We start from the raw sequence: 21,462 nt of genomic DNA on the forward strand, positions 1-21,462 counted from the left end.
ACCTATGATGAAAATGAACCTACAATGCAATACTACTTAGATTTGAAGGTAACACTTTATTAGAAGCTTACCTGTATAAGACTGACATGACACTGTCTTGCACATGACACAACACCTGTCATGAATATGTAGGAGTCTAAAGGAATGCTTAAGACTATTGTATGAAGTGTCATTTGGTGAATAATGACTTTTTTAATGCAAAGTTGATGCATTTAATTGACTTTTAATGCAAGTTTTAATGGAGCTTTGCATTAAAAGTAACATTATTTACTGATTCATGCAAAATTTACACTTTTAATGAACTTTTAATGCAACCTTTAGTGCACCTTTGCATGTTCATGACAGGTGTTATGTCATGTTTATGATAGTTTATGTCAGTCTTATGGACACCCCTTCAAATAAAGTGTTACCAATTTATTATAAGGTTTAGAGAAAGCTTGAAGCCAAAAAGCAACTTAATGCTAAAAAGACAGGTTTGTGCTTTTATTCCTTTATAAGAAAAAAAGGAAAAAATAAACTTTTTCAAGGTCCCCTAAAAATAGGCTCATAACTCTAGGCTGATGTCATTAAGCAGCTGTCAGCAAGGAACAGCTTAGTGATCGCTGTTGTCTCTAAAGATTAAATATTTGCATACATTCACTACAAAAACAAGCTTGAATGGGGTGCCGGTATATTAGCTATAATGTTGGGCCTGTGAATTGTCCATAGATTACATGTTTTCATAAAAATCTATAATCAAAATTTCTGAAACTCTTTTCAAGACGGGTTATCCAGATAAAACACAGACTGATCCAGTTTGAATTTTCTATGACAATTTTTTTATGTGGTTTGTAAGAATCAGGGGAGTTCTCCCAAGTGTTTAATAAATGATTATATCTGTTAACTTTTACAGATTTTCAGGAGCCTTATGCTGTGGTGGTCCTGTTAGAAAAAGATTTAGTGGTGATCGACCTTGCACAAAATGGGTAAGTCTTACTTTCTTAACTACATTAGTTAACGCTGCTTTAACCACTAAAGTTGACCTGGGAGAATCTCTGTTTCCATTTATTGTTCTTTTTTCTTGTCATATTCCAAAATGTAATGTACATAAAGCAAGCATTTACCACTTCTGTTAATGTGGAAACACTTCATGCATAACAAGTTGTGTGATCAGTGTTTGTTCCATTCTTGTTAACAGTTACCCCATATTCGAGAACCCATATCCTCTAACGATCCACGAGTCTCCTGTGACCTGCTGTGAGTACTTTGCCGACTGCCCTGTGGACCTGATTCCTGCACTTTACTCTGTTGGTTCGCGGCAAAAGCGACAGGGTTACAGCAAAAAGGTACCGTAAAGAACAGCTACCACATCTCATTGATAAAGGCCTCTTTCTTTGTTCAATATCAAAGAGAAGAAGGAAAAACATAACTGTAAAAGCCTCCTCAGAGAAGGAAAATAAATCACAGAGATCCTGTGGGCAACACATCTGCAGGACATGCATTTTCATTCTCGGTATAATCAGTACGTTTATATTGTATGAATCAGTAAAGCAGCATTTACAGTGACTTTAAGACACTTATCCCCTTTATATTTGCTTATACATACAGTATACTTTCTTTTTTTGTCACACTTTACTGTTTCAGATCATGAGACATATTTTACTAGGAGTCAAAGAAAACCTGAGTAAATACAAAAAAAATTCATTAAGGATTTGATATATTTAGAGAAAAATAATTGAACCAGAATGAACAGAATAATTTGTTTTATCACGTTTTCCAATTACAATTTTTATACTGTGTCTAGTTGTAATCAGCAAGTATTGAAAAAATGTACCTATTTACATCGCTCAGTTAATATTTTAGACTCATAGATGTAGCAGTTTAGACTTTATTTCAAACCAGGGAGTTATAAAATGTGCTGATTTTAATTTTTACCCTTTATACCTTACTGACTCATAATATACAAATTATGTATGTAAATTATTTTTTAAGAAACACCCTCTAACCTTTATGCCATACTCCAAAAACAATAAAGTTGCAAGGATAAAGGGCAGTTTTATGTAACTACAAATTGAACTCCAACAAAATCTCAACAATTTAATTATAACTAAAGTAATATTAATTAATTTCGTCATAAAGCAAGATATGCATAAATCTACTACTGCTCAGCAATTCTAGTTTTCTTTCTGCACACCTCCAGTCTCCTCTCATTCTCTTCTTCCTTTCTTATATCATACCAGACAGACCCCCCTCCTGCTCTTTCAGCCATTATGTATGCTTATGTTCTTTTCCTTGTCGCCTTGTTTGGCTTTCTGTTGGAAATGTCAGAATGCACTGACCTGAACTGGCAGCCTACCCTCTTCTTCATTTTTTTTTCTGCTGAAGAAAAGCTTCACTGAGCTGCAGGGGGGCCTTCTCATATGAAGATCACTATGAGTCATACTGGTGACCTTTGTATGTGTCGAAGACTTGAGAGCCTGACCCCCCACTGACACACACACAATCTCTCACAGAGGTGCATAATGTGTTATTGCAAGACACACTGTGAGAGATGCCGAAAGACTCGCTGCGTGTTACCATCTGTAAATTCACACATGGAGACGTTCATCATGACATCTCTGTGCAGAAGTAGCTTGTACAGCGACAGCTGTTCATTGACATACCTGTTAACTAATGTGTGTGTCCTCTCTTCATCAAGGAGTGGCCTATTAGTGGTGGAAACTGGGGACAGGGCACACAGAGCTACTCCGAGATCATCATCACCGGGTAAGATGAAAAGCACCGTCACTGACGAGATGCTGCGATTATTGTCCACCTTAACTGCACTCTTTAGGTCAACTCAGTAAGAACGATTTTTACATTTTCCTTCGCAGCGGCCTCCTAAGTTAGATTTTTTTTTTATGCGTTCAGCAGAAGCAGGGTTTTCTAACAGATCAGTCACACTGCACAGGTGACACTAAGAACTCTTCTCTTATTCCTTTCTGTTCACCTCTATGACTGGCTGGATAAATGAATGAAAATCAATGAATCAAACCACATTAACATTTGTGAAATTGAAAGAAAAAAATAATAATATGCCATGAACCTTTTTACACATTTTCATCACATTTAATCTCATAGTACATATGTACAGTGACAAACAATAAATTCTTATTTCTATTTTCATTACAACCTTAAATCTCAAACAGGACAGAATGCTTATTTTTATTACTTTTTTTTCTTTCTTTCATTCCAGCATAAAGCTTCTAAAGTATTGCCTCATATTCACAGTGAAATTTTTGGTTGGTCTGGATTTGACCATTCTGACATACAGTGATCTAATCATTCCATTGTTGGTCTGGACAGATGTTTAGTTGTCTTGTGGAAAGATTAACCTCCCCCCGCTCGCTCTCTTTTGCAACAGGTTTCACTCAGGGACTACCCTGCATTTAGCTCCAACAGTAAACTCAACTGCAAAAAACATCCATGTTCCTGTTTTACAAAAAGCAACCCTCACAACATAAGGCTGCCAGCATCATGTTTTAAAATAGGAAAAAAATGCTTAGGATGATATGCCACATTATTTTTCCACCACACACGTTATTCTGTATGTAGGCCAAAAGGTTTGGTTTCAGCCTCATCTCACCAGATCACTTTCTTACAGATAGTGGTCCTGTCTCCTATCAATTTGTGGCAAACCTCTAGCTAGAGTTTTTGTGATTGTCAGTATTGACTTTCTTCCTGTTATTCTTCCACAAAATGTCTTTTTTTTTTTTTTTATTCCAGTCATGCTGATGGAACAGTGAAGTTCTGGGATGCTTCTGCAAGTACGTCATTCCCACTGTTAATCTGAGCATCGTGCTTTCTGTTTATTTTTTAGAATATCATTTTGTTAAAATAGAACTTTTTCCAAACTTTGAGTCAAAGAGGTAGATTTTGGCTCAAATGTACCAAAAGTTTGTACATTTTGGTACATTTGAGCCAAAATGTACCAAAATTTTGTTTTGGTACATTAGATGTTGAGAGAACATCTAAGATATTCGATGTTATAGATTATTTTTGGTTTGTTCTCACAGAATTGAATATAGTGAATAAAGCCCTCGTTCAGTTCTGAGTCTTTATCTTTCTGACACTGCAACTTATATGTTTTTTTTCTTGGCCTTTTCAGTAATGCTCCAGGTGCTCTATAAGCTAAAAACGGCAAAGGTTTTTGACAGGAACCGATCCAAGGAAGACAAGGGCAGCACTGAGGTGTCGGACGAAGATCCCTTTGCCATTCAGATTATGGCCTGGTGCCCTGAGAGCAGGATGCTCTGTGTGGCCGGAGTGTCAGCCAATGTTATCATCTACCGCTTCAGCAAGCTCGAAGTAACTACTGAGGTGGTGCAGGTGGGTTCCAGTTGTTGCCTTTATTTTAAATGTTGCTTTCTGCTTTTCAAAAAGTCAGTTGTAGCAGTGCAAGTACGCAGACACAACAGAGTTCCTACACAGTTTGAAAAAGAATTGGATTATCAGTTCCATTATTTCCATGTCTTCCTTCTTTCTTTCCTTCTCCCACTTTTTGTTTTGTCAAGATCAATATTTAAATCCTTCTCATCATAGATATGTTTGTCATAAATTCATGCAGAACTTGAGTCTTCTATATTTGGAAATGCACATAAATGACAAAAAGATCTGCAAAGCTGAGTCTTGAAAAGTTTTGATTTTCTGGAAAAAAAACAAAAAAATGAAAACCCGTGTTCAGCAAAACAAGGTAATTGAAACAATCTCCATCACCAAACACAACCCTTGTTTTCTTGTGATTTGCTTTCGACTCTCAGTCCCTGTCCCGATTTAAGACGCTTAGGCATATAAACAATACACACACACACTCAGAGGCAGTAAGGTTGCCATGCCAACAGACAGCAGTGAAGCAAGCAAAGCTAAAGCAACGTTATAATCTTCTTTGATAGCAACCTAAGTGTTAATGGCAGTGCAGTGGGAGTCTGTGTTTAGCTGAATAAAAACAAATGCAGTTAAATCCATTCTCTGTGCTGTTGCTGCACCTGGCTCTTTTCAATCACAGTGTGTGGGCAGTGCTGTGATGCATCTCACTGATGCCCTCTTTTTTTTTAAGTTCAGAACTGTTTGTCATAAATATTTAAAACCCTCAAAAAGCATTCATGAATTTAAAGAGCCTGATCAAACTTACACACTCTTCTCCCACCTCACAAATGCTGCAGTGTGGAATCAGGGCTAGATATGAGGATATTGCTGGAAAAGTGTTTTTTTTTTTTGTTTTGTTTTGTTTATTTGTTTTTTGCATAAGGCCAAACTTCTATACAACCTTGTAGGAGTGAAGAAGAGAGCAGAGAGAGGGAGAGAATCTGAAGAAGGGCACTGATCACTCTAAACTCCCACATGTCAATGGGGCTAATGAGGCTGACAGAATGCCAAGGAGAAAAGCTTATCGGCATTGTGTTTGAGCTCAGGAGCTGTGTGTATCTTTGCGAAGGCGGAGGTTGCAAAGGGGTAGCCTGGAGTGGGACTTAGAAGGAATAAAGTATTTCAGTATTAGAGGACCTCTTTGACTTTCAGTCTGCCCACACACATGCAGACCCATCACTGACAAATCCATTTGATCAGAGACGACTGTCTGAATGCATGCAGATGTCATTCATCATCACATTATCCTGTTGCTGGATATTGTTGGATTGTTGGCAACAGTAATTGGTGCTGCCATACAAAGCCATGTGTGAATGTCTCCACATTTTGTCACATTTACACTTTGCTGCTGTTTATTTTAATTTTATATAGTGCAACTCATAGTAGCCCCTTAATTTTGCAGTTGAAGGAAAATGAAATTTTAATAAATTTGCAAATTAAATTGAAAGTAGAAAAAGTAAAACAAAAAAAAAACAGCTTCTGACAAAAGTGGAAAATTACCTATAGCTATAAAATCTGTGCAGCTTATCAGCTGCATTTGCTGTACAATGTATTATCCCCACTAAAATAAAATTCTGTTTATATTTCTGAAAAGCTTGCATTGGTCTTCGGCCTTCTGAAGTGTTTATGATGTAGAGCCAACTTGAGCTGCAATTTTAGCTCTGGCACCTTCACAGTCTAAGCCATGCCTAAAATTGTTGCCAATTCTTCTTTGGAAAATAGCTCAAGCTTAGTCATTGTGGATGGGCAGAACCTGTAAACAACAGTTTTCAAACCTTGCCATAGAGTCTCAATTGGATTTAGGTCTGAACTTTGACTAGGCCATTCTTACCCATCAATTTTTCACCACACCTAGCATTGTAGGTGCTGTCAGTCAGTTATGATGTTATCTGACTAGAGCATTTCCTTTATGTTTGCCTTTTCACACTCTAAAATAGCTTGTGGCAAACAATAGGACTTCTTATGGCTTCCTTTCTAGACTGGTTTACCTCGTCCAGGGCCTTTATAAGGGGCAGATTTTTGGAGTGTATGACCAATAAATAGTCCCGTTGACAGATTATCTCCCACCTGAGCTGTGGATCTCTGCAGCTCCTTCAGAGTTATGAAGGGCCTCTTGGCTGTTTCTCTGACTAAAACTTCCCATGCCCTCTTACTTTAGACGGGCATTCATGTTTTAGTAGCTTTAAATAGAATAGAATTACTTTATTCATCCCAGCAGGGAAATTATTTAAAGATGTGCTCTGACCTGCCAGCCATGTTTATTGATCTATTAAAGACCAATAAATGCATCTGCAGTTAAGTTAGCAATTTTATGAAGTCTTACTTTTATACAGATTAAATAGCACATAATCTTTGGGGGATCCAAGTATACAGAGCTCTGTCAAAGTGAGAAAAGGTTGCTGTGTATGTATAATTTTGCAAGACACAGTATAAATGTGGTATCTACAGTACCAGAAAACACTTTATATGTTAATCTGTAAATTTCAAAACCCCCATCATAAAAAAAAGAATGAAATTTGACAGAAAATAAAATTGAAAATGCATAGGAACCCTGAGATTTGCTAATATATTCTCATCTCTGCTGTCTTTCTGTGCACATCTGTGTGTGTTTGCAGTTACTAGAGGTGCGAATGCAGTACGAGCTGAACGAAACAGAGTCTCCAGATGGTGGAGGTGGCGAACAAACATCGGCACATCCCACCCCTGGTGCCTCCCCTCAGACCAGCGGCCCACCTTCACACCCTTCTACCAGCAGCAACAACTCTGACGGAGGCAACATACCCTGCCTTAAGTACGAGACAGACGTGCATAGAAAAGGGCTCACATGAAAGAAGTAGGAGCACTTGCATGCACATGAACACACACAAGTCTTGCTTTCAGCCTCAAGCACAGCTGCACAGAGTTATTCAGAGGCTTCAAGCATTCTCAGCCACAAACCCCCATCTACTCCTCTCACACAGAGCTTCATCTGCTACACATATCCAGCTGCACCACTTGTACTTCTCTTGTTTTTGTGCTCTTCTTTTGCCTTTTTCTCATTCCTTTTTTTTCTGTCTCTTCTACAGAGTGCGAAGTTCTCCTTTGAAGCAGTCTCCAGGCTACCAGGTGGATTTGGTGGTCCAGTCAGTGTGGGTGAGTGGAGAGCCTCCTCAGCAGATCACAAGTCTGGCGATGAATTCCTCCTATGGCCTGTAAGTGGATACACAGAGAGTTTGTAAGAACACTGGAATCTGTTTCGTCTTTATCTAGAGGTTTTGTTTGATATTAACAAACGTTCTATGCTATTATATTGCCTGATAAAACTAGTCGTATTTTTTTGTCCCTTTGCAACCTCAAACATTAGCCTTTTTTACAGGCATTTCATGCGACTGATCAACATAAAGTTGCGAACAACTGAAATGTATATGGAAAATGATGCATAGTTTCTAATATGTATATGTTTTTTCTTCATAGAATCTTAAGTGTACTGTGCATTTTAACCCGGCTGATGAGTCGATAACTTTGTTTCTAATCTATGTGTTTTTATCCTTGTTTCTTAAATTTCTTGCCCTTGTGCTTCGTCCACTCCCTCCATCTTTGCTTCAATTGCTCCCTAGATTGGTGTTTGGCAACAGTAACGGCCTGACAGTGGTGGACTACATCCAGAAAACGGTAGTTCTCAATCTGGGAACAGTGGAGCTTTATGGATCCAATGATCCTTACCAGAGACAGCCTCGGTCGCCAAGAAAAACACGGCAGCCTTCGGGAGGTAAAGGACAAAGAAGACATGTGAAAGATGAAAAGTTTGGAAAAATTTCTGCAACCAACCTAAATTAAGATTTTAGATCTTTAAACAGAGGTTGTTGTTTTTTTTCCATGAGACACTAAATGACTGGCACCACATGTAGAAATAGAACATTGCTCAAAAAATGAAGGAACACCTAAATAACACAGTCTGTAAATAAAATCAAGCTGCCCAGCTAGCAATCAGCACTCGATGTGAAACAAGTTCACCTGCTGTTGTGTAAATGGAACAGACAACAGGTGAAGGCAATTAACAAGACAACTCCTATACAAGGAGTGGTTGTCAGGCTGTCTCATTCTTTCTGGCTGACATCTTGGTCATGTTTGCATGTTGCACAATCCACATCAAAGTGATGTGCTATAAGGCTTTGAAGTGTCTGTCAGTACAGTGTCCAAAGCATGGCAGAGGTACGGGGAGACAGGCCAGTGGACCAGGAAAGGGAGCCATAGGAGGGCAACATCCCAGCAGCAGGACAGCTTCCTTTGTGCAAGTAGGAGCAGGAGGAGCTCTGCCAGGGCCCTGCAAAATGGTCTCCAGCAGACCACTATGTGCATGTTTTGTTTAAACTGTCAGAGACAGACTCCATAAGGGTGGCATGAAAGTCTGACGTCCACAAGGGGAGTCCTTGATTACAAGCCATTACCGAGCAGAGCCATTGGCATTTGCTAGAGAACACCAATATTGGCAGATTCATCACTGACACACTGTTTTCTTCACGGATGAGAGCAGGTTCACGCTGAGCACGTGACAGGCGTGACAGAGTCTGGAGACGCCATGGAGAATCTTATTCTGCCTGCAACGTCCTCCAGCATGACCAGTTTGGCAGTGGGTCAGTAATGGTGTCGGGAGGCATTTCTTTGGAGGGCTGCACAGTCCTCCATGTGCTAGCCAGACATGCCCGGGCTACCATAAGGTACCGGGAGAAGATTCTTGTATTCATTGTGAGACCGTATGCTGGTGCAGTGGGCCCTCAGTTCCTGAAAATGCCAGGCCTCATTTGACTGATGTGTTTCAGCAGTCCCTGTAAGTTGAAGGTATTGATGCTGTGGTTTGCCCTGTACATTCCTCAGATCTGAATCAAATGGAGCACATGTTTTCTCATTCCATCCACCAACACCACATTTCAGCACAGACTGTCCAGGACCTGACCGATGCTTTAATCCAGATCAGGGAGGAGATCCGCCAAGGGAACATCTGTCACTTCATCAGGAACATGCCCATAAATTATAGGAAAGTCCTATAAGCACAGGAAGGTCACACACAACCCAAGTCTGACTTATTTTGAGGAATTTCAACTTCAGGCCGATCCCAAAACACCATAGGATAATGATTTTATTTCACATTGATCAGTTTTGTTATTCCAAATGCATGTTCAAAGTATAATGTAATAGAGATTTTCAACATTCTGTTCATTTCAATCTATGATGATATTTTAGGGTCCCCTTTATTTTTTGAGAAGTGCATGAACGGTGTACCTGAAGCTTAAACAAAATGATGCATAAAAACATAAGTGAAACCAAAATACTTTATGAGGCACACTAATAGTCTTTTTTTAAATAAATGTCATGATAAAAATTATAGATCAAGGTAAATATGATGATGCAATGACAAAATGACTATTAAAACAAATATTGAACAAACTCATACTGTAATAAAAAATAAATCTAAGCGTGTAGAAATATTATTCTGTTCTTTTCAGCCTTTCACTGGTGGCTATATTAATACACAAAATCCCAAAGGAAATTAATTCAAATTTGCATTTTTTTTTTTTTTCTAAGATGACAGGTTTAGCTTGTCATTAAGCATGATGACTTGTCATTGCCTCGAAAACTTCACCACTGGTGCTTAGTCCCTGATCTAATCTGTAAACTTATCTAAATATGAGACACGCATACACTGCATCCACGGTGGCTTGCTAAAAAAAATTAATTCCCAATCATTTTTTTCACATCGTTTCAAGTTACAGCCACACATTTTATGTAGTAGAGATACTTAGGACTGTGGAGTGGGAAGGTTTGTCATTTGATGTGTACCAGTTTTATACATCAAGACTAAAATATATGCCCATTCCTTTTAGCAGAATTACTCATTCAGTCAGATTTCATAAATGAGTTCTATGAACATTCATTTTCAAGTTTTACAAATCAACCCGAGTTGAATTTAGATGTGAATTTAACTAGGCCGTTCTGACACAGAAATATCCTTTGATCAAACCATTCCATTTTTTGTTTGTACGCTTATTATTGTTATCCTGCTAAACGGTGACTTTTGCGACCACAAAGAGGTTTTCATACACTATTGCAGTGTTTTTAGCTGCAATACTCTACCCCATGATGCTGCAAATGTAATGTTTCACATTGTTTATAGAGTGAAGTCCAGAGTTTGGTTTCTTCATACAGCATTTTGGTTATAAGCAAATTAGTTGTTAGCAAACCCTTCTTTCACATTTCCCGCTTCCTAGATATCTTGAAATACGAAAGGTTCCCTATTGCTTTCTTTCAGCATTTTTTTTCTTCCCATCAAGGTCAGATTTGTTAAGTGCAAGACAAATGGTTGTTCTGTCAACAAATTCTTCATGTAAGCTGCGAGTCTCTTCAGCTCCTCTTGAGTTACCATGGCCCTCTTGACTGCTTCTCTGATTAATGCTCTCTTTGCAGAACCTGTAGTTATACGCAGACAGGCATGTCTTGGTAGACCTGCCATTCTCTTTCTATTTTCGGCTGATGGATTGAATGGTGCCCAGAGTTCTGTACAAAGTTTGAGATATTGTTTCATTATCTAACCCTGGTTTAAAACCGCTCTGCGGCTGAATCCTTGACCTGCCTGTTATGTCTGCTGGTCTTTGTTATGCTGCTTTTTTACTAATATTCTCTAACAACTCGCTGAGGTCTTCAGGGAATTGTTGTATTAATATTGACATTAAGTTATAATTAAGAGGACAGTTTTAATAAATTTTTTTTTTCCATCTTTGAGGCTGCAGTGTATTTTTTAGTTAAAGGTATTAGAGTGACAGAGGGTCACTATATGAATAGCACATCTTTTAGATTTTTATTTGGTAGAAATCAAAACCATTCAGTGCATCATTTTCTGACTGTAACATGACAAAACAAGAAATGGGGCAAGTGTTATGAACACTTTTGCAAGGCCAGGTAAGTTGATGCTATCCAACTCTAGTGTGCTAGGCTTATATATGACAAAGCATTTTAACTCAGTGCTCACAACTCGACCTTTCCATTTTTGTTTATGGTCTCCACATTTCTGCTTCTGTACCTTTTCATTGCATGTTTTTACTCTCCCTGAGCTCCAAAGTATCTGCAACATGTAACTGGATTCAGTGTCGACACACTGCCATCATGTGCTGAACAACAGCAGTGCGGATACATTGCCTACTAGAAACCTAATTCCCATTTGTTTTATTAGCAAGTTGAAATGAAATGAAATTTGAAATGAAATGCAAGGACTGCACACATGCTGAGTGATGACCTTATGATAATGATTCATCATCAATTGCTATTGAAAACAACTATCGAAAACTGGAAATATTGAATTTATTCATCCTCATTTTCACAATGTTGCAAAAATATGCTTGTATAAATACATCTGGAGTCACTATGGGCACCAGGCTGGTTCATGTCGAGGCTTGGCGAGCTTGTGTTGTATTCAGACGTCCAGCTGTGTTTGTGTGCCAAGAGGGAGTGCGGTCTGACTAGCTTTCTGCCTCATAGGACAATGTCACACATGCGCATGACTGCACACGGAAACATGTATGTGGCAAAAAGAGAAATAAACATTCAAACTGAATGAAAACAACTCCATTCTTTTCAAAGCAGAAAACTACACATCTATTTGTATATTTTGCTTATTTTTATTGCATTTTTTGAGCTGACATTTATTGTTTACATTTTCAAAATAAAGATTCCAATTTGTGTTTTATCTGCTCCGCTGTAGGCTTGTGTGACATTAACGAGTGTTCAGCCACGTCAGAGGACCGCTGCAAGTCTCCAACTTCAGGTAACCTGTCCTTCAGTGTGTCTGTTGAAGCAGGTTTGTCCAAACATCACAAGTCCAAATTATGCATTATTTTATACAATGTAGACAGAGGCAACAGTTATTAAACATCAGTCTTTTTTGATGTTTTTCAGAAAATAATATTCTCAATTGTTGCTTATTAAAGCGGAACTTTATGGTGCACATTTTTGTTATATCATTGCTTTACTGTCAGTTTCACTCATCCTCAGCACAATTTTTTTAGTCCATACAATATATTCCCATTTCCACACATATTCATTAACCTCTTCTCAGAGTCCAACAGACAAAATTCTAATTTATTTAAAAGATCTCCATATTTTTGGAAACTGTAAATCTTTGTAGCATATATGAGCTTAGTGTGACTGTTGATAGTTGCAAAGTGAATGCAGCTTTACATTTAACAATGTGTAAGAGAAACCTATGAATTTGCATTATTTGTTTCAGTTAGAGAAATATAATTTTTGCAACACGTACCTGCGTAATGGCATAATTATGGAAAAAATAATAAAAGCGCTGTGATGCATTTAAATTGTTTTCAAGAATATCCAAATTAAGTCTCAACTTAGATTTTATGTCAATATCCTTAAGTTTTGTCTGGGTTTACTACATCTATCCCTCCAAATGCATAAGCAGATTTTATAAGCTGTAACAAAATACAGATTTCTGGTTTGCAGAGATGCTCCTCTGTTTGCATTCACATAATCTACATTGCTGGTACCCTTGGAAAACAAAATGGCCCAGTTTCATCTCATTATGGGTAGCTTGGCGTCTGTGCGATAAAATGATGAAATTTAAAGGTCAGATACAAATCACGTCTCTAAGTCTGCCTGCTGTTTCCAGGTGTGATTGTAGTTCCAACCCCCATGTCTGGTGCCATCAGACCCCACAGTACGATACATCAGTCTGCTATGCATAATTTATGGTGAAGAGAGAGATAAGGGGCTTTCCAGCATAAGTTATATAGTCATTTGGTCTAAGCCCAAGTTTTGTTTTGTTTTTAAGAAATGTATCAGGGTTTTCTGGTGGGCTAAAACCATGGATTGCTTTTTTTTAAATTACAGTTATTCTCTAAATTGCTCAAAAAGAATTAAAAATTACATAAGTACACAACGTAAAGAAATTTAAACTTTATGTATACGTTTCCTTATTTTGTTTTTCACACAAATTTTTCACTTCTGCACAAGCCCATATGAAAAGCTGAAATTAAAGCTGCAGTTGGTAATTTAGATAAAAATATTTTTTTTAGCATATTTATTATAACTCTATGTCCTGACCACAGAACTTGAGACATATAATTTGTAAACAAATCAATCTTCTCTGGCTGTAATACCACAGTGGTGAGGCAGAGGAACTCTTTTTTTTTTTGTACAGACTATCTTTGTCATATTATACTCAACATAGTGACAGTTTTAGCAAATACATAAAAAACATATTATTTATAAAAGATACTGCAACTGATATTCTAAAGAACTATTGAGTTAAAAATGATACTTTGCCCATTAGAACTAAACTGACTCAAGAAGTTGTTTCTAACTGTACATTTACTGTACTTTACTCCCCCTCCCCTTATCCCAAAAGTGTTGATGTCACACAGCAATCTTCAACAGTTCTACAATGGAGGTGGTAGAGGAGGTAAGACTGGCCCAAAGTTTCCATAAGAGGCTCTGTTGGCAGGACAAATATGGTCCCAATTTGGTACCTCTGTTTTGTTTTTTGTTTGTTTTCTTTGTTGTGAATACACTTTCTCTGTCCTTGGTGTTTATAGTCAGCAAATACTACTTGGAATAAATAATTTAAGTGAAGGAAACAAAAACAAATGTTCAAAGTATGTCAAGGTTAGCTTCTGTTCCACTACCTTTTTGTTCTGTATGCATTTCAATATAAGTGGATGGCTTAATTTGTTTTTATACAACAAATTCTTTTGGTAACACTTTAATTGACAGGTTGTGAATAAGACTGTCATGACACTGTCATAAACATGACATAACACCTGTCATGAACATGAGTAAGTCTTCATGAATATTTCTGACTGTTGTCATAAATATTCAACAGTCATTCGGTAAATCATGACACTTGTAATACAAATTGACATTATTCAAAATGTCTTTGTTGTGACAACTTGACATTAACCAAGAAATCATGATCTGACATAAATTTGTTATAAAAGTATTACTGATTAAACTTGAAAAATTGTGTAGCTTTATGTTATTAAAGCTAAAGTTTAATCAGTAATACTTTTATAACAAATTTATGTCAGATCATGATTTCTTGGTTAATGTCAAGTTGTCATAACAAAGACATTTTGAATAATGTCAACTTTGTATTACAAGTGACATGATTTACCGAATGACACTTTATGACAACAGTCATAAATATTCATGAAGACTTACTCATGTTCATGACAGGTGTTTTGTCATGCTGTCATGACAGTCTTATTCACAACCCGTCAAATATAGTATTACCATTCTTTTTTATATATTTAAATGCAAAAAATACATAACATTGAGAAAACTGAAAGTTCTTGGAGCAGAGGATGACCTAGAATGACGATGACATTGCAACTGCTTTGAGACAACTTAGTTGTATGATACACATCTTGCATGCTACTTGTATGTAGCACATGTGTCAGACTGTAAGTGTGTTTGCGTTTGCCGTCTGTCCTGATATGATTGTTTATAATATGGTATGAAACCCCAGAGCTCATCATTGTTCCAACTTTGTATTCATTTATCTCCAGTGTTTTGGTCAATGGTAAAAATAAAGTCTGCAACAACTGTAGTGTCACATTTGAGATGGCCCTAAACCTTATATTGAAGGATAGACCTATAGATCATTTCATTATCTAACTGTTTAGTATCTGCAATATTAAATTTAATAACTGAGCGTTTCAATCCGAGTTTTCTATGTGTTGCAGTGATGTTTGAATTAAGAGGGACTGGATTGACTGACATACCTTTCTGTCTGTGTGTGTGATGTGACCTGGTCTGCGCTGCTCTCAGACATTTCCAGGAAACGGTCAGCGTGGGAGGAATGTGCCCAGAGCACTACTAATACAGGACTTAGAAAATATTTGACATTTAAGCTAAAGTGCTAAGTTTTTAGGACAGAATAAAAACTTTGTAAGTTTTATGTACACTGGATTGACTGGAACTGCGTTAAAATATTTTGCGAGAATAATACTAGATACCTTCTGTCAAAACACAGGAAACGCTGCAGCAATTTGCTCCACTGGAAACATTGTCACCAGGAGATAGACATGAGTTTATAGAAGATTGCAACTCTATTATGTCAGACTATTATATTTTTGTTAGTTGAAGCTAAAACTTAAAGAAATTGGCAGAAGACATCAGGAGTGAAGCCTGGGGCATAACTGGCTCAACACAGGAAACTTCTTCCTTCCAAGAGTGATAGCTTTTCTGGATTGTGTTGGTGGTGTTGCATGGCCGTTCTTCATCTTCTGGTTAATCCTGTTAAGAAACCAGTCTCTGTCATGCAAACTAGCTATGTGGCTTCATGCAGTTTTCCTTCGAGGGACAAGCGTTGTTCAGCCACACGAGATTGAGCAATAACAGGTCTGTATACCGCCTGTTGATACTACAGAGTGGATTGGTAAGTGAGGTACTTGGACAAGGTATGAATGAATTCTGGCATGGGGCTGAGAAGACCACTTGTCTACCTAAAAGTTAAAGTTATAGGCGCACCTGCACTGACAGAGTAAAACTGGGTTTAAACCATCACGCCCCACCAGTACTGACTTGGGAACTGCAATCAGGCCTATGAGGAGTAATGTTGGTTACCTTCATGATGCGAGACCTCCACTTCCTGTCTGACTCCATGTTTAATCTAGGCCCTCATCACTGAGTAAGCAGTCCTCTTGTGTCCTTTATGACTTCCACTCCTAAGTGTACAGTCCCACCAGCTTTCCTGCGCTTGCACTGTTGGTGCACAACGCTCAAGTACTGGTAATTCACAATCTGGCAGCACAACTTGGAACTCCTGCAGTGCTGTGCTTCTGTCGCCCCTCATTTGCTGATCGTTACCAAACTCTAAAGCTGAATAAGTGCTTGTCTTACTTATGTTGAAGGTGTTATCAAAACATCATACGTAGATGTCTTACCATCAGTTTACGGCTGCAATGTAGAAACTCTGTTCCTGTCGAGAAAGATTTATACTAGAACAATCAAATTTTGTGACTGAGTTGAGTGATGTACAATCTTGATAATAATTGCACCATACAATGCAGATGAAATTTAGTAAGGTTTTTTTTGTTTTTTGTTTTTTTTAGTATATGCATGCAAAACATGTTGACATGTTAATGTTGTGTACAGATTGTGCAAATACTTGTGTACATGCCTCTAAACTGTAACTAGCAAAAAAGCCATTTGCCAGTTTTAATTCTAAATAAAAAAAACATTAAATTTTAATAAACTTAGTGACGTCACCTGATCACATTGTTTCAGAAGTATGGTGCGCCTTAAAATTCTATACAAATAGGCATAAATGAGATGATGCTTTATGATCCAGCATGGTAGCTCTAAAAGTGAAAGAATTAATTTAGTTTCTTTTATTTATAAAGGATCTTAAACATACACACGTGCAACCTCATTTGTTCTTAGGGTAGCGGTATAGATTTCACTTTTGCTTTTTTGGAATAGAGTGGTCATTTATTAAAGCACTAATGTCAACTACTGACACATCTAAGCTTCAAACAATATGTAGAGAATGTTATATCTCAGTGAGTGAGTGATAAAACTGGTTTGTGCATCTTTTTCCTTCTTCTTTCTACTGCAGAGAGTGAAACAGCTTCTAGCCTTTATTTACTGTCATTTGTTTTTCACTTCCACAAAATGTTATGTTAAAAAATTATTTAACTAGCTGTAAAACCACTCCAGTGAACTTGAATCACCTTTTTCCACTATCACTGTCTTCTTCCATTTCTGATGTTCTTTATTATTACTTTCTGGTTCTTGCTGCATGCTTCTTTAGCATGACAGTCCTGAATGGCCCTTGCAGTTTTGGTCTGTCTTACTACTCTTCTCTTTAGGTATTTGTACAACTACAGGTCCCCTGTTTTTGTGTTCTGTCACAGCATGCCTTCGAGATATAGGAGTTGCCACTATGTTTTTACCAGTGACGTGCGGTGAGGTTCATAGCTGGTGAGGCACTGACGTCATCAGAATCAGATTTGCAAATAGATGCATAGATTGACAGCAGTTTACAGGTTATGTTTCACTTCTGCATCCTTACACATACAAACCTTTCAGCTCCGGCGTTGGTCTTCCTTTGGTTATTATCTCCTGCTTCGATTGAAAGTCCACTTGAGAAAACTTTTTTAGTGTTGTAATGTAGTCATCCATGTCGAAAGTCGGGATAAGCGAGAGGAAAAAAATCACTATCTCCATTATAATCTATCGCTGCACTTGACTTGCTTCCCGAATCGTTTAGCCTAGCTCGCTGTCACTTACTCGGCAGTTGAGGAGTGAACAAGACGAACGTCTGGGATCTTGAGCGCCCCCTGCCATGAGGCAAGAGAACTGCCTGCCTCACCTCGAACCTGTTCTCTGCCGTTTATAATCGCTCATTACACGAAACACGTTACACAAACACAGTTGGTGACAAAAAGCACTGTACATTATATACATAAGCTAAATTATTGGAAATAAGTTCACATATTAAATTTGTTTAAACCATTTTATTGACGCCGTACAGCAACATGCTCTCTCCGCTTAGCAGCCAGCGCAGAGCCAGGGGTTGCGCAATCCAAGGTGAGGCAGAGCTCGCTGCTGCCTCACCGGCATCGCTTCCAAGCATTTGAATGGGAAAATAAGAAAATTCAGCGATTTTGAACAAATAAAAATCGAAATTGGTGAAGCTACATGAAAAATAAATATTTTTTAGTACAAACCACCGGATGAATATAACAATTTAAATTACTTTATGATTATATATTTTCTTTCTTTCCATGATGGCTGGTGAGGCACTGCCTCACCTGCCTCCCCTGACCGCACGTCACTGGTTTTTACGTAGAACTTTTGTATGTAAAGCATTTTGGCTCCTCTTGTCAGTAAACCAATTCCCTGGAACATGTCGCAGCTTTTCTTTTTTTTCTTTAGGTGTGTCTCGGCATTGTGCACAATTCTTGTCCAGTGCTGGATACTTGGCTTTGCATGGCACCGTGTCATAGCTTAGATGTGTGTTTGTAAAGAGGGATGTTCTCTTTTTTCCAGCAAAGATGTCACGGAAATTAAGCTTACCTACTGAGCTAAAGCCAGACTTGGGTAAGCCTTGACTTCGTGTCTCCAAACAATTTTTTAAATATGATTTGCAGTATGATTTTATTGCTCTGACTGGACTCAGCCACATTCCATCAGTCCAGTGGAGTATATTTCTCTGGTTTTTAGTCTCAAAATTGGCAAGCTGTGCAGATGTTCTCCTGAGTTTGCATGTGTCAAAAGTAGCACTGATCTGGCCGTAATTAAAATGTATTGAGCAGAACCGAATTGTTGAAATATTATTATTTTATTTTTTTTTAACTATATTGGGGTTTTCATAAAAGGTCAGTGGTGCTAACTGCTCACCCCTTCTCACTGCAGAGCTTTTTGTAACTTTTGCAGCTTTCTTTTTCTTCTGTGTTATTTGTGTATTTCTTTTCTCTGTGTGATTGTTTTTTTTTTTTTTTTTTTTTTTTACATTAAAATGGTTTTCAGTTGGTAAAATGGAAATGTTTACTTCCAGGGACATTCAGCTGTTTGTCATGTTCAACACATTGTTTAGTTTCAGATCACTAGTTAACTTAAATAATTAAACTTCTGATTCGATATAAAATATCTTTGTGCCTGATATACAAAAGGAAAGAATATAAGACACTGAAATGTTTTTGAAAATTTTAAGTAAAAATAATCTTTTCCCAATCTAAAGCATATATGAGAAGCTTTTCAGTTAAGAATTTAAACGTCAACATTATCAATAGATATCTGCTTTTTCACTCATGTTTCATTTTATTGTGCGTATCCTTTGAACTTTGTCCACTATTTGCTCCATTACAAATTCAAATGTATTTCGTTGGGATTCCATGCGATTGACTGAGATAAAGTAGCACATAATTGTAAAGGTGAAGAAAAAACTATTTGAACAATTAAGTTTTTTAATTTATTTATTTACCTCTAAATTTAAAAATTGTGACTCTGCTTCACTCTCATACGTTTGTATAAAACATTAATGAACATATGGAACACACCAGACAAAATAAAGCTGAGATGAAGTGTAAATCACGGTTAAACACACAGCCAGTGTTTCGGTGGACTTTTTGGGATTAAAAGCATATTCAGTTGTTATAATAGCCCTTGCAACACTCAGATAAATTTACGCTACAATTGTAAAAGAAACTTTAAAAAACATTTTTGAAAACCATATATCATTTCCTTGCACTTTACAGTAATACTTTGTGTCAGTCTGTCAGATTAAATCCCTATAAAATAAGTTGAGTTTGGGATTGCGATGTAACAAAATGTGGAAAAGGTTCAAGAAAATTAATACTTGTGCAAGGCAATGTACAGATTAAGTTGATGTTGCTGCATTGCAGGTGCTTTACCTCTCTCTGTTTTCTCCGTACTGTCCTCCTGTCCGTGTGCCCACCGCGGGGTGCCAACCCATTAGACCACCGGGACAACTCTTTCAGCCGCTCCCGCTCCTCCAGCGTCACCAGCATCGACAAGGAAGCCCGAGAGGCCATCAGCTCGTTCCACTTCTGTGAGACTTTTGCCCGGAAGGGAGACTGCACTTTGACGCCCTGTCTATATGTTGGCACCTCGCTGGGGACTGTACTAGTTCTGGCACTCACTTTGCCACCTGCAGGGGAGCAGCGGCAACTGCAGCCAATTATCATTTCGCCTACTGGTAAACTTCAAATAGTTTCTTATTGAATTTATTAAATTACATTAGAGTTAAACTGTAAGATAAACGGTACAAAAGACCAGCAGCAGAGATGCCGAGTGTGAAGCTTGACAGACTATTTCTTTTCACAGGTATGCTGGTACGGCTCAAGGGAAGCATCATGCGGATGGCTTTTCTGGACTCTGCTGGTTCCCTGGTACCTTCTGCATTTGAAACGTGGTGTGAGCCCAACGTCACAGCTGATGGTGAAGAAAGAGAGAAGATCCGAAAGCGGCGGCCCGTCTCCGTTTCACCTTCCAGCTCACAGGAGCTCAATGAGAGCCAGTTTGCTGTGGTATGCTCTGAGAAGCAGGCCAAGGTCATTTCACTTCCTTCCCAGACCTGCATCTACAAACACAGTATCACAGAGGCTTCTTTCATCTTACGGGCAGACGTCGTACAGATGAACCAGTCAGTGTGCGTGGCTTGTTTTTGTGCCAACGGCCACATAATGACCCTCAGGTAAGGAGTTCAACCAAGGATTGTTAATCAAACAATTAATTTAAACATTCTAAATGGATTTGACTTTTCTTTTCCATTAAAAGTTTTTATCTTTCTTCAAATTAAACAACCTCTTAAATCCATTTAAATGTTATGCCAATTTTAGCATACTTTAGTGCCAAAATGGAAAAATAGTTGCAAATTGATTTTTAATTAACTGATTGTACAACAAATTGTTTTCATTAGACACCATTAAACCTGTATCAACATATATAATTTGTAAGTCAATAACTTACAAATGTTATTGACTTACAAATAACATTTGTTATTGTTATTACTTTGGATAAAACTGGTAATTTGGAAAGACCAGACTGCAACTTTGCAGCCATGGAGCCTGAGCTCCACAGCATTCACAGATTGGACGAGGCATATGACCTCAGTTGTTTCCTGCTGTTGAGTTGTTACATCAAGTACTCAGATCCACACCGTTCCACAGGGCCAGCAGGTTTCTATTATCACAGCAAGGTGCTACTGAGCACCACACTGACCATAAACACTGACCTAAAAGGCAGGACAGACGATATAATTAGCTGAGGTGACATGAAGCCACCTGTTTTATTGGTTTGTTAAAGTCTTACAATATACTCAAATATATATATATATATTTTTTACTGTCTTAATATGTAACCCACACATCAGCTTTCAATAATTTTAGTTTTAGAAGTTTAATATGTATAACTTTAATTTATCAGTTTTTGATAGTATGCCTTTACTGTGAATTACAGATGGTACCACATTTTCTCCACTCAATTTTCAAACGTCTTTGAATACAACACTTTGTGAATGGCCAGCTTTACTGGCATGCACATTTGTGGCTTTCCTCTCTTATGGAA

General features: G+C 37.8%; 1 protein-coding gene across 4 annotated transcripts in view; it reads left to right on the top strand.

Annotated features, from left to right (window-relative positions):
• The window catches only part of stxbp5a (syntaxin binding protein 5a (tomosyn)), a 105,853-nt gene that overhangs the window by 78,503 nt on the left and 5,888 nt on the right, over positions 1-21,462 (top strand). Inside the window, exons 11-23 of one of the 4 annotated variants that reach the window (XM_028040391.1) lie at positions 893-965; positions 1,178-1,325; positions 2,678-2,745; positions 3,745-3,785; positions 4,127-4,347; positions 6,999-7,174; positions 7,449-7,574; positions 7,980-8,131; positions 12,116-12,178; positions 13,775-13,828; positions 18,424-18,474; positions 19,811-20,092; positions 20,221-20,590. In XM_028040391.1, coding sequence (XP_027896192.1) covers positions 893-965; positions 1,178-1,325; positions 2,678-2,745; positions 3,745-3,785; positions 4,127-4,347; positions 6,999-7,174; positions 7,449-7,574; positions 7,980-8,131; positions 12,116-12,178; positions 13,775-13,828; positions 18,424-18,474; positions 19,811-20,092; positions 20,221-20,590 — 1,825 coding nt within the window. The remainder of the gene's footprint in view (positions 1-892; positions 966-1,177; positions 1,326-2,677; positions 2,746-3,744; positions 3,786-4,126; positions 4,348-6,998; positions 7,175-7,448; positions 7,575-7,979; positions 8,132-12,115; positions 12,179-13,774; positions 13,829-18,423; positions 18,475-19,810; positions 20,093-20,220; positions 20,591-21,462) is intronic. The other 3 variants (XM_028040393.1, XM_028040392.1, XM_028040394.1) reach the window with 3 other exon arrangements.

The sequence above is a fragment of the Xiphophorus couchianus genome, chromosome 15, assembly GCF_001444195.1.
Source record: "Xiphophorus couchianus chromosome 15, X_couchianus-1.0, whole genome shotgun sequence".
NCBI classification, from domain to species: domain Eukaryota; kingdom Metazoa; phylum Chordata; class Actinopteri; order Cyprinodontiformes; family Poeciliidae; genus Xiphophorus; species Xiphophorus couchianus.